This window comes from Panthera pardus, unplaced genomic scaffold, assembly GCF_024362965.1.
Source record: "Panthera pardus isolate Hobbes unplaced genomic scaffold, ASM2436296v1 HiC_scaffold_3, whole genome shotgun sequence".
NCBI lineage: Eukaryota > Metazoa > Chordata > Mammalia > Carnivora > Felidae > Panthera > Panthera pardus.
The window spans coordinates 19299572-19312876 of record NW_026526876.1 but is presented as its reverse complement, the minus strand read 5'-3'; the positions used below and the strand labels follow the sequence as shown (position 1 = coordinate 19312876).

Below are 13305 nucleotides of genomic sequence, written 5' to 3'. Positions count from 1 at the left end.
CTTATGAATAGGTTTTGCTTGGATCACAATATTTATTTAAGTGGCGGTTGTTGCCTATATGTACACATGAGCCACTTCACTCCTGGCTTCTCTTTTAAAAGCAGAAATGCCCGGAAAACAGTGGGTCCACGATGCTACATGCTCCACAGGGTCATCAGAGTGTTTAAGACTTTCCAGGGGCTCCTAGGGTTCCGGGACACCACTAAAGCACACAGATTAGGAAGGAAAAAATAAAACTGTGCCTTTGTGCAGGCAACATAATTGTGTAGAAAATCCCAAAGAATCTATCAAAAAATTTTTACCAAACTGCTAGAACTGGTAAATTAATTTAACAAGTCACATGAATAAAGATCGATACACACACACACATACATACATATATACACATACATACATACACACACATACACACACATGCATGCACACACACACTCACACATACACACATATATACCAACACATATACATACATACATAAACACATATGCATACACACATATACACACCTACACACACAATCTTACTTGTAAACTAGCAATGAGCATGTAGAAAATGAAAGGAAAAGTACAGTGTTGTTCACGAGTGCTCAAAAAGAAGACAAAATACCCAGGTATAAATCTAACAGAACACATGCAGCATCCAGATACTTAAATTTACAAAACACTGGTGATAGAAGCCAAGGAATATTTAACTAAATTGCAAGAGATACCATGTTTATGGACTGGAAGACTCAACATAGTAAAGATGTCAATGTTCCCAGTATCGATCTATAAGTTTAATACGATTCCGATCATACACAAGTTTACTTGAAAATTTATCTGGAAAGTGAAGAAACAAGAATGCTTGAAATAATTTTGGAACAGAATAAAGTACATCATAAGCTTCTTTCTTGCCCATCATTGTGCTTCCTACACCGCCCTGTGTTTTATTAATAAGGTCTGGATGTGCCTCCCTGGCTGAATTTCTCCTTCAGCGGAGTCCTGGGCCAGTCCCAGCTCTCCTCCAATGGCCCTGCCCTTGTGGGAGCCACGCCAGGGTTCAGGTTCTGAGTGTGGCGGCCCTGCCTGCAAACTCAGTGCTCTGGAGCTTGAAGTGTTTTCTGGAAACTGGCATCACTAGCCCAGGGAAGGCTTGGGCTTGCTGGAGACGAGAGGGCTGCTCCACACACAACGAGTTGAGTGAAGATGGTAACACGTGCTTATAATAGACTGTGCGCCTCGCTGCAAACTTCAGGGAGGGAGCCGTTGACAAGCATTCAAACCCAACAGAGCCCTTTCCAGGGCTGGTGTGCCCCGTGGTGGCTGTGGCATCATGTCAACCTGATGTGGGGAGGTACTCCTCACCTCTGTGTCCTTGTCTTTAGAAAACTGTCTACTTCTCTTATGGAAAGCACCAACTGTTGACAGGTGGCTTCAGCCACACTTCTGCTACAGTGGACTGTCCACCAGCCCTGTGTGCAGGAGGCCCACAAGGGTGGAGAATTCTGGGAGTGATATTGGGGGCACCCACTGCAGCTCCAACCAGCTCCAGGGCTTTAACCGAAAGCTCTTCAGTCATGGCCAGCCCAGGCAGAGATGTTTGAGCACAGCGTACATTCCCTGATCACAGGGACACAAGTGAGGTTGAAGCCCTGTTGAGCCCAAAGACTGAGACTATGTGGGGTAAGTCCTCAGGGAGCCTCCTGGCTACAGGGAGGAGATGGTTATTACCCTGGGAGACACTGAGCTGAGGAGCTTTTGTGGCAATGAAAAGAGTAAAGGGCTGGACTTTCCAGTAACCTCTAGAGAATTCTTGCCCTTGAGAGGTAGGCATAAGAGCAAGGGGCCAAGGAATCTGGGATAGAGAGAGGAGGACCCCAAACACTGGCCCAGGAGACTCATCCTTCCTGCACCTGAGCACTTGCAGCAAGTGTCATCCAAGACCCAGGATTCTCCCTTGAGACACAGGAACAATATCTCCAGAAGACTTAGGTGCCTCCAGAATCCAGGCACTGCTGCCCCCCTGCCCTGGAGTCCAGAGTCTGAAGGTCTCTTCTATCTGGTCTGAAGTGCTGTATTCCTGGACAGGGCTTTCCTGGGGACGGTGCACTACGTGATGGCTTCTCTTTGTCAGGCTGACTTCCTCCAGGGCCCTTCAGAGGCCTGTTCACCCAGAGGACAGCACCCACCAATGTCAAGAACAGGGGCAGCTTCAGGAAGACCAGGAGCAGCAAGTGGACACTGCTGGACGAGGACCTGTCCGGGGAAATAGGGACAGAAAGTGAGCTGCCTCCTCAAGGGAGTGGGGCCAGGACCCTTCTCTCCCCACCTGTCCCTGAAACCTGAGCCCAAATCACTTAGGATCAAACCTGGAAAGGACATGTGTCAGGGCAGCACTTCTCTGGGCGCCCTCCCCTTCCTTGATCATGAAAGCCATCCCCACCCTCACTTTAAAGTCCTGATCCTTGTCCTCTGTCCTGCAGGACCTGACAGAAACATCATGGCCTTTTCTGGGTATCTTTGGGAGGAGAAAAACAGCCTGGAGCCAGTCCATCTCCCTGCCCTGGACCCCACAAGTGGCTCCTGGTATAGGATCTATGATACAGCCAAGACCTCTGGAGGCAAGCCCGGGTTGGGAGGACAGAACCAGAACCTGGAGTCCAGAACCAGGTGGAGAAGTAGAGGGGGTGGGGTGGGGTGGGAGAGGCTGCACATCCACCTGAACCAGCCTCCTTGTTCCCTGTAGCTGCCCCATGTGGGGGAGGGTTCACAGAACAAGTGGTATTTTCCGTGAGGAATCCCCATGCAGCCATGGAGAATGTAAAAATCAGGACCAGAACTGGAAGAAAACCCAGCAGACAGTGAGGTAAAAAGAGCATGGTGTGTTGTCAGCCCCCACCCAAAGGTCCCATAAGGCTTCTGAACCCCTTCTTCTGTGATCTGTAGGTTGTGATCCCTTACCCCGAGCAGTGGATCAACACTTCCTCAGCACTGAAGTTCTGCTTGGTACTCAGCCCCGGAAAGATGTCAGATGCAGCTTGACATGTGGTCTCCCCTGCGGTTTTACTTGGTGCTAGAGACAAGTCACACATCAGGTGCTGCCCTCTCCCTAGCCATGCATGAAGTGCCCATTTGGACCCAATGTTGCACACCATCACCCACTCACAAAAGGGACTCTGAAGCTAGACCCAGACCACCTCCTGGATGGAGTGAGCCCCTAAGGGACCAAGTGAGACTTTTTCAGAACTGGTCGTAAAAGCCACCTCTAGTAAGTGCCAGGTCTTTCTTTCCATCCCAAGTCTGACTCTGCCTGGGGTGACAGCAGGGGTCTCTCAGGGGCTTCCGCAGCTGACGAGGAGCCCCATAGGGAGGAGGGACAGGGATGAGTCTAAATAGATGGAGTCAGGTCAATAGAAAGTGAGTACAGGGGCAGACTCCATCAGGTGCAGCAGGAGCACAAAGGAGGACATGGACCTCAGCTACTTTCCAGGCAGACAAAGGAAAGACATGAGGGATGGTGACGCCTAGCGGAGGCCGCAGGGATTACAAGATAGTTTTAGGACTCGAGCCTGTTTCCAGGTTGAGGTAAAGAGTGTGGATAATCGATGGAAGAAGGATACAGATGCGCAAAGAGAGAATTTGGCTCAAGGGAATGGAGAGGCAAGGAGCTACAGGGTGAGAAGCCAGCTTCAGGATGACCGTTATTGAACAGAAGGAAACTTCCTTCCACCTAGAAGGGAAAGAGGGAAGAATGAGTTAAGCAGCACAGAAGTGTGTAAGCGCAGAAGAAAAGAAATTGAGAGAGTTCACGTCTGGTATCCCGTACTCCCCTAGTAAGGTAGAAGAACAGGAGGGTCATATTAGAAACCATGAATTTGTATTGACACCCATAGGTGCCTTCTGTGACTATTCTTCAGCAGTACTGGAGCAAATAGATTTTAGGTAGGGGATCAATTTGCCCTAGCTTGCCTGGGACTTTTCCAGTTGTAGCACTGAAAGTTCTGCCTCCCAAGGAACTTGCCAGTCCTGGGCAACCCCCAATGGTTGCTCACCCTAATTTTAAGATGGATCCAGGGATGAAGTTTTCGAGAAGTAGGTAGGGAAGTGGTGTACAAGAGTGGAGGGTACTGGTGAGAGAAGAAAATGTAGTCTTCCATGAGGGTTGAGGAAGGAAGTGAGATCAGGGCAGGAGCAGGATGGGTAATAAATGGGGAGAGAATGGAGAGAGGCATCAAAGGATTGGAGGCATATGTGAGGTTGAGAATAGATAGGGCCAGTGGGGGTGAGGGTGTGGGAAAGCTGATACACAGAAAGCTGTCCAAAAGTACAATGTCTGAGTGTAGGGTCCTGAACATGGACCAGTTTGGGGTGACAGCAAGCTGTGCAACGTTGCCATGGAGTGGAATTCTGGAAAGTGGAAATGTGGGCCACTGCAGTCAAGAAGGTCACGGAACCCAAGAAAAGGATGTTGGACTAGTTATTCATTAAAAACTCCCAAGACAATGGCAGGGATTAGGGAGTAAGCTAGAAGCTAATGGAAGGCCATGCAAAGGAGAGGTAGAGGGGTGTGGCCATGTGACAAAAATGTTAAAGGAGGCAGATAGGACAGTAATAGGTTGGAAGCTGTAATGAAGGGGTGGGAGAATTTGGACACAGCTTCACAGCCCTATAGCACATCAAGGTAGGAGAAGGAGCAGCTTCCACTCAAGAAGCTTATTTTTTGAAATGAGAGGAGTGAGGTTAATTTCAGGACAGTATAGTAGAGGGAATGTTCTGTGAGCAAGCTGAAGATGTATATGCAACGAGTTTATTTCCTTTAGTGCAGGTTTCCAAACAGCATGGTGGAAATAGCCTTGGTCCAGCAGGGAGGGGCCTCCCAGGCAATGGAGTGAGAGAGTGAGGGCACCTTGGGCTACGCACCCCCACCCATGCCAAGGCTAAAGGGTCAGTCACCTCTCTCTCTGCCCTCATCACAGGCTCTTCCCAACACCACTGGGACTAAGGACTAGACAAGGCCTAAAGACACTCTTCAGTATGGCACCCATCCTCATCCCCATGTTCAGTCATGTCCCATAAGCTCCGCTGATGGAGTGAGAAGATCTCTTACCTGGGGAAACAGACACCTTAACCTGGACTGAAGTGCCAGATGACCAGAAGCCCAGGTACCACGTTTTCCGAACTCTACACCAGTAGGATCCAGCATCATCTGCAGTGAGGTTCTCCATGGTCACGATGAAGGTAAGGCGATCAGCATGGTCTCTGATAGACACGCGACCATTCTTTTCTTTCGCTTCTCCCTGGGTCTCCACAATATTGTCACATGTGCCCTCATTCTGCCCTCGGCACCAGTATTTTTTATAACTCTGGTACTCTTCCTCATACTGACACTGCACACTCAGAGAGCCACCCAAGGTGCCTGTCACAGAGCTGGGGCCCGTCAGGGACAAAGAGCCTGGAAAACACAAGCCATGTCCCAGGACTCTATCTCAATGGGTCCCCTCAGTAGCTGTATGCCTGAAGCCCAAGGGGAAACTTGCCAAGGAGGAATAGGTGGTTCCAGGCTCAGGTATGGGGACCTGGAGGGACATCTGAACTTAGGACCTAAGCCAGAGGGTTTGGAGACTACAGCCAGAAAGATAAGTAGAGACCTGTGCTCTATAAGCCCAGAAACACTGAGTAACCACATAGGGATGCCAGCCCTTGGGGACAGGGAGAATTGGAACAAAGCTCGTTCTCAGCAGAGTGAGCTGACTGTCTTGCCCTATCCTTAGACTGGCAGCCTTTGCCAGACGTGAAATTCAGTCACACACAAAAATATCTCCCTTTGGAGAGAGGCTCTGCATTCTAGGTTTTCTGCAATTCAAACTTGTTCTGCAAGAGTACAACTTCTTGTTTACTCTGCTCTCCACATGTTCTCAAGAGAGGAAAAGTAAACCCCTGGCTCTCATCCAGACTACACTTGAGGGAGGAGTGACGCATTGCTGAGAAGGGCTCAGTCCCAAGGAGACCCTATTAGGCTTCTCGACAGAGGTTTGGGGCATGAGCTGACTCCTTCCCATTGACCCCCCATCACAGTACCCGGAGCCTCACCATCTTTCTTTACAACTTTCTCCCCTTCCTCTCTCAGGCTAGCCATACAACTCTTTGGGGTGCCCTCTATAAAAATGTAAAGTGGTCACACATTTCCAAACGGTGTTTATAACCCCAGTGTGTGGTGGGTGGGAGAAAGTAGGGACAAGCAGGAAGGAGCTGAGCCAGGAGCTGGGATGGAAAAAAAAGAACCAAAATTCATAAGTGACTCCAAAGTTTCAACCTGGACCCAGGAGGAATCCTAGGGTCAACCCACGTGCATCTGGAGAGGTCAGCCAGTCCACATGAAGGAGTGGGAAGAGGTTTCCAGTCCAGTTTAATTGCACCCAGGCTAGGGCACTTAGACAATTATATCAGATTTAAGCAAGCAGACCGTGATAGGCCGGTAAACTGACTCTGGGTAAGGAGCAAGGCGGGGTGAGGGGAGTCGAGGAGTAGCCATGGTTTATACTGTTTGCCAATTTCTGTGGTGTAAATGCTCTCACCACGACTGATTTCAGGCCAACAACATGCTGTCACTGGACACGGGGTTGGGAAGATAAGCCCATAATCAGTTCTTATGAGCCGATGCAAGCTGGCTTCAGCCACTACTGCTTTGGATGCCCATTTCATTAATTACGGTAACTCAGAAAACATCTATTATCATCGTCACCCTCATTCAAGGCATTTTGAGCACCTCCCACGTGTAATGAGATGCATCTCTTTTAAAAGTCTTTCTGAGTCTAAGATCTCGGTTATGAGGGCTCTGGGGGGCCTTGAAGATCATCCTGTCTACTCTACCGTGTTACTGAAAAGAAAATTATGTTTTGGCCAGTTGCACCCAGCTGGTATTCTTCCTTTAAACCTCTGCCTTTTCCACTCACTATTCTGGAACAGTCCATGATTATGTTGGGCAGGTTCCATGTCATAAAATTTATTCTACAAACATGAAGAATACCGTCCGATTTTTACCCTAAACTTACTTCCTGTAGAGAATGGGCTCTCGTCCATGTTGAATGCCTATTTTTAACAGTTTCTATTCTGAAACTCCAACCTTCAATGGACAATTTTATTTACCTGCCTGAACTACATCTTGTTCCAGAAAGGGTCTGAGATGGGTGCGGAGGATGCCATTTTAGATCCTTCATTAATTCCTACTAAAAACCTTTCCAACCCCTTTAAACTAAGCTCTGACAAAATACAACTGTTGCTAATTTTTGAAACCTCCATGATCTTTAATATCTCTACACTTTTTCATAAGCTATTCCCACTTTCCACTCAGCCAATTTATTCATCTTTCAAGACCAATGTCCAGTGGAGCATCAGTGAAGAATTGCACCTGGTCAAGAGCAGTGTTTGGGGCCCTTGTTGTGCACCTCCACACCATATAAATAAATCTCTTTCTACAACAAGTTCAACACTGTATCATAGTGGTTTGTCTCCCTCATTCAACTATGAGTTCCTGACTGCAGAAGTTGCTCTTAAACACAGCAACCAGAATGCTCCTGGCACACATCTGGTGCTCAATAAGTGTATGTAGGATCTGTAGGTGAATGTCTGAGTAGATAGAAGGATACACAGATGGATGAATGGATGTGTCCTTCTTGTGTCTGCTGAGACTTCACCTCTGGCTTGAACCCAGGATAGACCTTCTGCCCACTGTTCCACCCCCTGAAATACCAGGTACCCAAAGCCCCAGCCTCACTCACCTGAGAGGCAGAGAAGGAGCAGAGCTGGGGACAGCCACATGGTCCCGTCTCTCTGGCTAGTGTCCCCAGCAAATCCAAGTCCCAGCTGGAATCCAGGTGTTTGTGACAGAGCCTAGGGCATCCACCTTCTACTTGTTCAAGTTTCCTTTGTGTTTCTCTCTCATTTACTTCCTTGTTCTTCTCCTAGACACTTCCTAATTTGAAGCCCTACTTAGAAACAGAAGAATGACAAGAGATACTTCAGAGAATGGACTAAGAACAACATGGGAAATCTGCTGATTTGTGCTTCATCTAATGGCAATATAATGTTTGGATCATACCCCAAGCCTCCATGAAAGCCAATCCCAATATATGAAACCTCCAACAGAGGTGAGCCTTTGAACCTGCCTCCCATTCTTCTTCCCGTCTGGGTTTGCTTGCTTGACATAACCAGCTGCTCCTGCTCTCTGGCTGCCTACTCTGGGGTCATAAAACATGCCCACTTAAAGATCAGGGGTGAGGACTCCCCATAACTCTCTCAACCATAACCTCCAGGCAGTTGACCTCATACCCTTTCCTCTAACCTAGTCTCTGTCTTGGCTCCAGACCCAACTTTCTGATTTCCTGTGGGGATGCTCAACCTTCTTGTACATTATCAACCTAATTTAGTATAAGGGTTTTGGTTAAGGGTCTAGATTCTGGAGTTATGCAGATTCAAATCCCACCTCCATTATGTACTACCCATGTGCCCTTGGGCATGTTGCTAAATCACTCTCTTCCCTAGTTTCTTCATGTATAAGGTACAGTAGTTGGTAACCATTCTTGCATCATAGGAAATAAATGAGTGAACAAACATAAAGCATTTGGCACAGTGCCTGGAACATAGTAGTAACCACTCAGTAAAAATGTTAAATATCTTTAGAATAGTCCTGGAACAGGACTAGCTTCTCATCTGGTCTATCAACCAGCTGTACATTCCCTCCAATTCAACTTACACACCAGAGGCATATTCTTCTCTAAGACACAGGTATCTAAACATGTAATTCCAGTGATAAATAACCCCCATCATTTTCTCTTTCCCAGTGGTTGATACCCATAGCCTATAACTTTCACTATCTTTTGAAACTCTCTATCAGATTATCTGTCACTTCAAACTTGCTGTAAGGGCACAATTTCTTATTTTCCTTCTTTCACCATATCTAATGAAATATGGTATATATGTTGAGCCCCAGAGGGAAAAAGCCACATGGCTCCTGCTTGCATGTATGTGACTAGTCACTCAACTGGGGGACCCAGAATGAGTGGAACTAATGGTAGGCACAACTCTGTGTACCCTGTTCTTCAGCACAGACAACAGTTGGAGGTTTCCATTCTCCCATCAAGAGCATCAAACAGATCTTCAGTCACCTAGGTCCTGCTTTTACATTGTTTTCTTCTGCTTTCTTTTTCCCCCCAATCTGATCCTTGAAATTTTTTTTTATAAAATAAAGGAAATTGGAATGAGCAAAGGCAAGCAATAATGGTTTAAAATTTATAAAATATGTCTAATGTGGTCACATTTCATTATCCAATAAGAAAGGACAAATTCCAGGCAATATGGTAGACTGAGCCAATACACAGACTGTCTTCTAGTTCCAAACATGGAAATCCTATCTAAAACGCAACCCAAGGGGCACCTGGATAGCTCAGTCAGTTGAGCATCCAACTCTTCATTTTGGCTGAGGTCATGATCCCAGGGTAGTAGGATGGAGCTCTACATCAGTCTCTGTGCTAGGCATGGAGCCTACTTTATTTTTTTTTAATTTTTTTTAACATTTATTTATTTTTGAGACAGAGAGAGACAGAGCATGAACGGGGGAGGGTCAGAGAGAGGGAGACACAGAATCTGAAACAGGCTCCAGGCTCCGAGCTGTCAGCACAGAGCCCGATGCGGGGCTCGCACTCACAGACGGCGAGATCATGACCTGAGCCGAAGTCGGCCGCCCAACCGACTGAGCCACCCAGGCGCCCCTAACCTACTTTAGATTTTCTTCTCTCTCTCTCTCTCTCTCTCTCTCCCTCCCTCCCTCTCTTTCTCTTTCCCTCCCTCCGTCTCCCCTCTCTAAAATTTTTTAAAAAGAAAAATTAATAAAAGTAAAATAAATAAAATGCAACTCCAAAGGTTCTGATACTTAAGTGAATTCAAAATCAAGCAAAGGAGGAGATCCTGGGTGGCTCAGTCAGTTAAGCGTCAGACTTCAGCTTAGGTCGTGATCTCATGGTTCGTGAGTTCAAACCCCGCATCAGGCTCTGTGCTGACAGCTCGGAGCCCGGAGCCTGCTTGGGATTCTGTGTCTCCCTCTCCCTCTGCCCCTCCCCCACTCGTGCGTGCGCGCACGTGCTCTCTCTCTCTCTCTCTCTCAAATAAATAAATAAACAAACAAATAAACCAAAGCAAAGGAAATCCCCAAGTGCCAGAAATGTAAAGGGAACTGAAAGCCAAGACTATGAACAGGATCTGATACCAGATGGCTGATGGGAACTATCAGAATGGATACGGGCTTTAGGAGGAAAGGGGCTGGCATTTCAACAACCACAAGGGGACAGGAGCTTATGCCTTAGGTCCATACCAGATGGGTAACTGGAGCAGAGCTCCCTGCCCAAAACTGGGATCCATGAAGGGTCACCACAGCCCCAGAATGGAGTGAGGGCATACTTCATTGATAGCCTCAGGAGAGCACCAAGGTATCTTGGCCCCCTGGAGCCACAGGAGTTACAGAGTCTTCCATAAGAATTGGCACCCAAACAGTACTACACTGAGGTGTGACAGCCAAAGTCACTGTTTCCCATAGCATGGGAGGCTTGGGTAAAGTCATTAATATAAAATCAGGTTGACAAATGATGAGGCTTGCAGGGCTTTGGGAGACATGGATGCAAAACCACAACCATGCCTCCTGGCCACCCTCTGGTTTTCTATAGTCCATGAGCTAAGGACACTTTTACATTTAAAAAAAATTTTTTTAGTGTTTATTTATTATTGGGAGAGAGAGAGAGAGCATGAGCATGGGAGGGGCAGAGAGAGGGGAAGACACAGAATCTGAAGCAGGTTCCAGGCTCCAAGCTGTCAGCACAGAGCCCGACGTGGGGCTCGAACCCATGAACCGCGAGATCATGACCTGAGCAGAAGTCAGATGCTTCACCAACTGAGCTACCCAAGCACTCCTCAAACGCTTTTACATTTTTAAACAGTTGGAAAAATCAGAAGAAAAATATTTCATGACACATGAAAATTGCACAACACTACCATTTCAGAGTGTATAAACAAGTCTTATGGGAACACAACCACACTTGCTCCTTTCTATATTGTCTGAGGCAGCTTTTCTGCTACAAGGGCAGAATTGAGTAGCTGGCCCACAAAACCCATGATGCCCCCTATCTGGCCCTGATGAGAAGAGTTTGCCACCCTCTTGTCTGGAGGACAGGCCCCTCACCAGAGATCATTCCTGCTAGTAATTGGAAGCAGAATCCTGAGGCAATGGCAGCTACTTTAGATGTATGATAATTTTTTCAGGGTCCAAACAACATACAGAGTGACTATAGGCCAGTCTTGGTTCAGGCTGAGTCCAACCTGGCCCAGTTAGAGACCCGGATGCTTCTGCTTGGTCCTCATCGGCCTCATTTGGTGTGGCCTGAGAAGCTGGCTCTCTCTTCTAGGCCCTCCCTGCTTCTCCGCTTTGTACAGCCCCATGTCACCTCAAGGGGAAGCAGCAGCTCCCACTCGCTCCTCCACCAGCACCTCAGATTCCTTGCCCAGTGTCTCCAGCCCCAATTCCCCATGACCCTGCTGTGCCCTTGGGACTGGCTGCTCTGGCACCTCACACTCAACATGACCAAAGTCTACCCCTCCTCTCTCGCTGGTCCTCTATCCCACCACTGCTTTATACAACCCCCTCCCACCTACCTATCAGCCTACAGACTCACTGGTTCCCTTCCTTTTCTTTGAATACATCAAATGCTTTCTCATTTCAGGGCCTTTGCATGTGCTGTTCCCTTTACCTGAAATGCTTTTCCTTTCACTAAGGGTTTCTCAATGCCTGTTAGACGTCCAAGTGGAGATGCTTAGTGAGGAGTTGAGTGTACAACCTGTGGTCCAGGTGAGAGACACACATTTAGAAGTTCACAGGGTTACCTGAGAGCACCAGGACCTAGGTTCCCAAGTTCAGCAACATGTGTGGACTGAGGAAGAAAGGTGGCAAAAAAAGTAAGGAGGAGGAAAGTAAAGCAAGAGGAAAACCAGGAGAGTCTGAAAGCAGGGAAAGGAACACATTTCCAGAAGGAAGGAGCCATTGGCTGAACCAAACACTACAGAGAAGTAAAATAAGATGCAGAAAGACAAGATGCCTCTGGACAGGATTAGAAGGAGGGATGTGGTCCTTGTCAAGACAGATTGGGAGAGACTGGGGGGAAAAGGAGGGAAGAGGAAACGGAGCCAGCCAGTGTAGACAGTGTTTCACAAGAAGCTCTGGGAAGAAAAGCAGAGAGAAAAGAGGCAGTGGCTGGAAAGGGCTAGGAGCAAAGGGGAGGAGCTGGCCAATGTGGCATCCAGGAGTGTGAACGGGCAGACTGCAGGGTCATGTCCTGTGATAGGCAGTCTCCAGGGTGTCATCATGCTGCTCACAGAACTTGAAATACAAGCACAAAGCTAGATTTAATTACATAAAATTTAAAGCATTTCTGTGGTTAAATAATAAAATAGGGGGAAAAATGCCAAAAACATTAAGAGCTTGTACAAATCAAAATGAGAAATACTAAAGCCTAAAAAGAAAAATTGGCAAAGACCATGGACCCGCAAGTCTCAAAAGAAGAAAGAAAGGCAAAGGACTAATATTCAGAAAAAATAAGTGTTTATCCTCACTGGCAAGCAAATTCATGGATATATGAAAACAACTAAATTATAAATTTTCCCAAATTAGTCAAGATGGCTTTTTTTCATGTTTATTTATTTATTTTTGTGAGAGGGAGCAAGCACATGCACAGAAGCAGCAGAGAGAAAGGGAGGGAGAGAGAGAATTCCCAAGCATGCTCTGCACTGTCAGCGCAGAGCCCAACTTGGGGCTTGATCCCACAAACTGTGAGATCATGACCTGAGCCAAAATCAAGAGTCAAATGCTTACCTGCCTGAGCCACCCAGGGACCTGTTAGTCAAGATGTTTTTAAGGTAGTAGTAAAGGCAGACAAAGGTGTGGTGTTATAGGAACTCATATATTCCTTGTGGGTGACACACTGCTCTGGTTCTACAATGTAATTTAGCAATAGGTGTAAAGAATTATAAAAGTGGCCTTTCTCTGTGCCCCATATTTCTGCTTTGCATAATCTAGGCTAAGAAAAAAATTGGAAATGAGAACACATATTAGTGAAAAATTGAAAAGACCCTACTTACCTAACAATAAGAGACTATATACTATTGTGAATAGGTATGTAGATAGATAATAGCTAGATAGATTGAGAGATAGATAGATAGATAAGATAGAGCTAGAGAGATAGATGATGGATGGATAGAGATAGATAGATAGATAGATAGATAGATAGAT

At 46.9% G+C, this 13305-nt stretch overlaps 1 protein-coding gene across 1 annotated transcript; it reads right to left on the bottom strand.

The window, feature by feature from the left end:
• Window positions 1-613: 613 nt before the first annotated feature.
• Window positions 614-9514, bottom strand: CD300E (CD300e molecule). Its single transcript, XM_019466332.2, has 4 exons — window positions 7757-9514; window positions 5086-5430; window positions 2940-3051; window positions 614-2234 (listed from the first exon to the last, which is right to left on the bottom strand). Exons 1-4 carry the CDS (start codon window positions 7794-7796, stop codon window positions 1967-1969), a joined length of 765 nt encoding a protein of 254 aa, XP_019321877.1. The 5' UTR covers window positions 7797-9514; the 3' UTR covers window positions 614-1966.
• Between the last annotated feature and the right edge of the window lie 3791 nt (window positions 9515-13305).

Coding starts and splice junctions, on each gene's coding strand:
- CD300E (XM_019466332.2), bottom strand. CDS start 7,796: ATGTGGCTGTCCCCAGCTCTGCTCCTTCTCTGCCTCTCAG. Junction 5,431..7,756: donor GCTCCTTCTCTGCCTCTCAG/GTGAGTGAGGCT, acceptor TGTGTTTTCCAG/GCTCTTTGTCCCTGACGGGC. Junction 3,052..5,085: donor TAAGGTGTCTGTTTCCCCAG/GTAAGAGATCTT, acceptor ACTTGTCTCTAG/CACCAAGTAAAACCGCAGGG.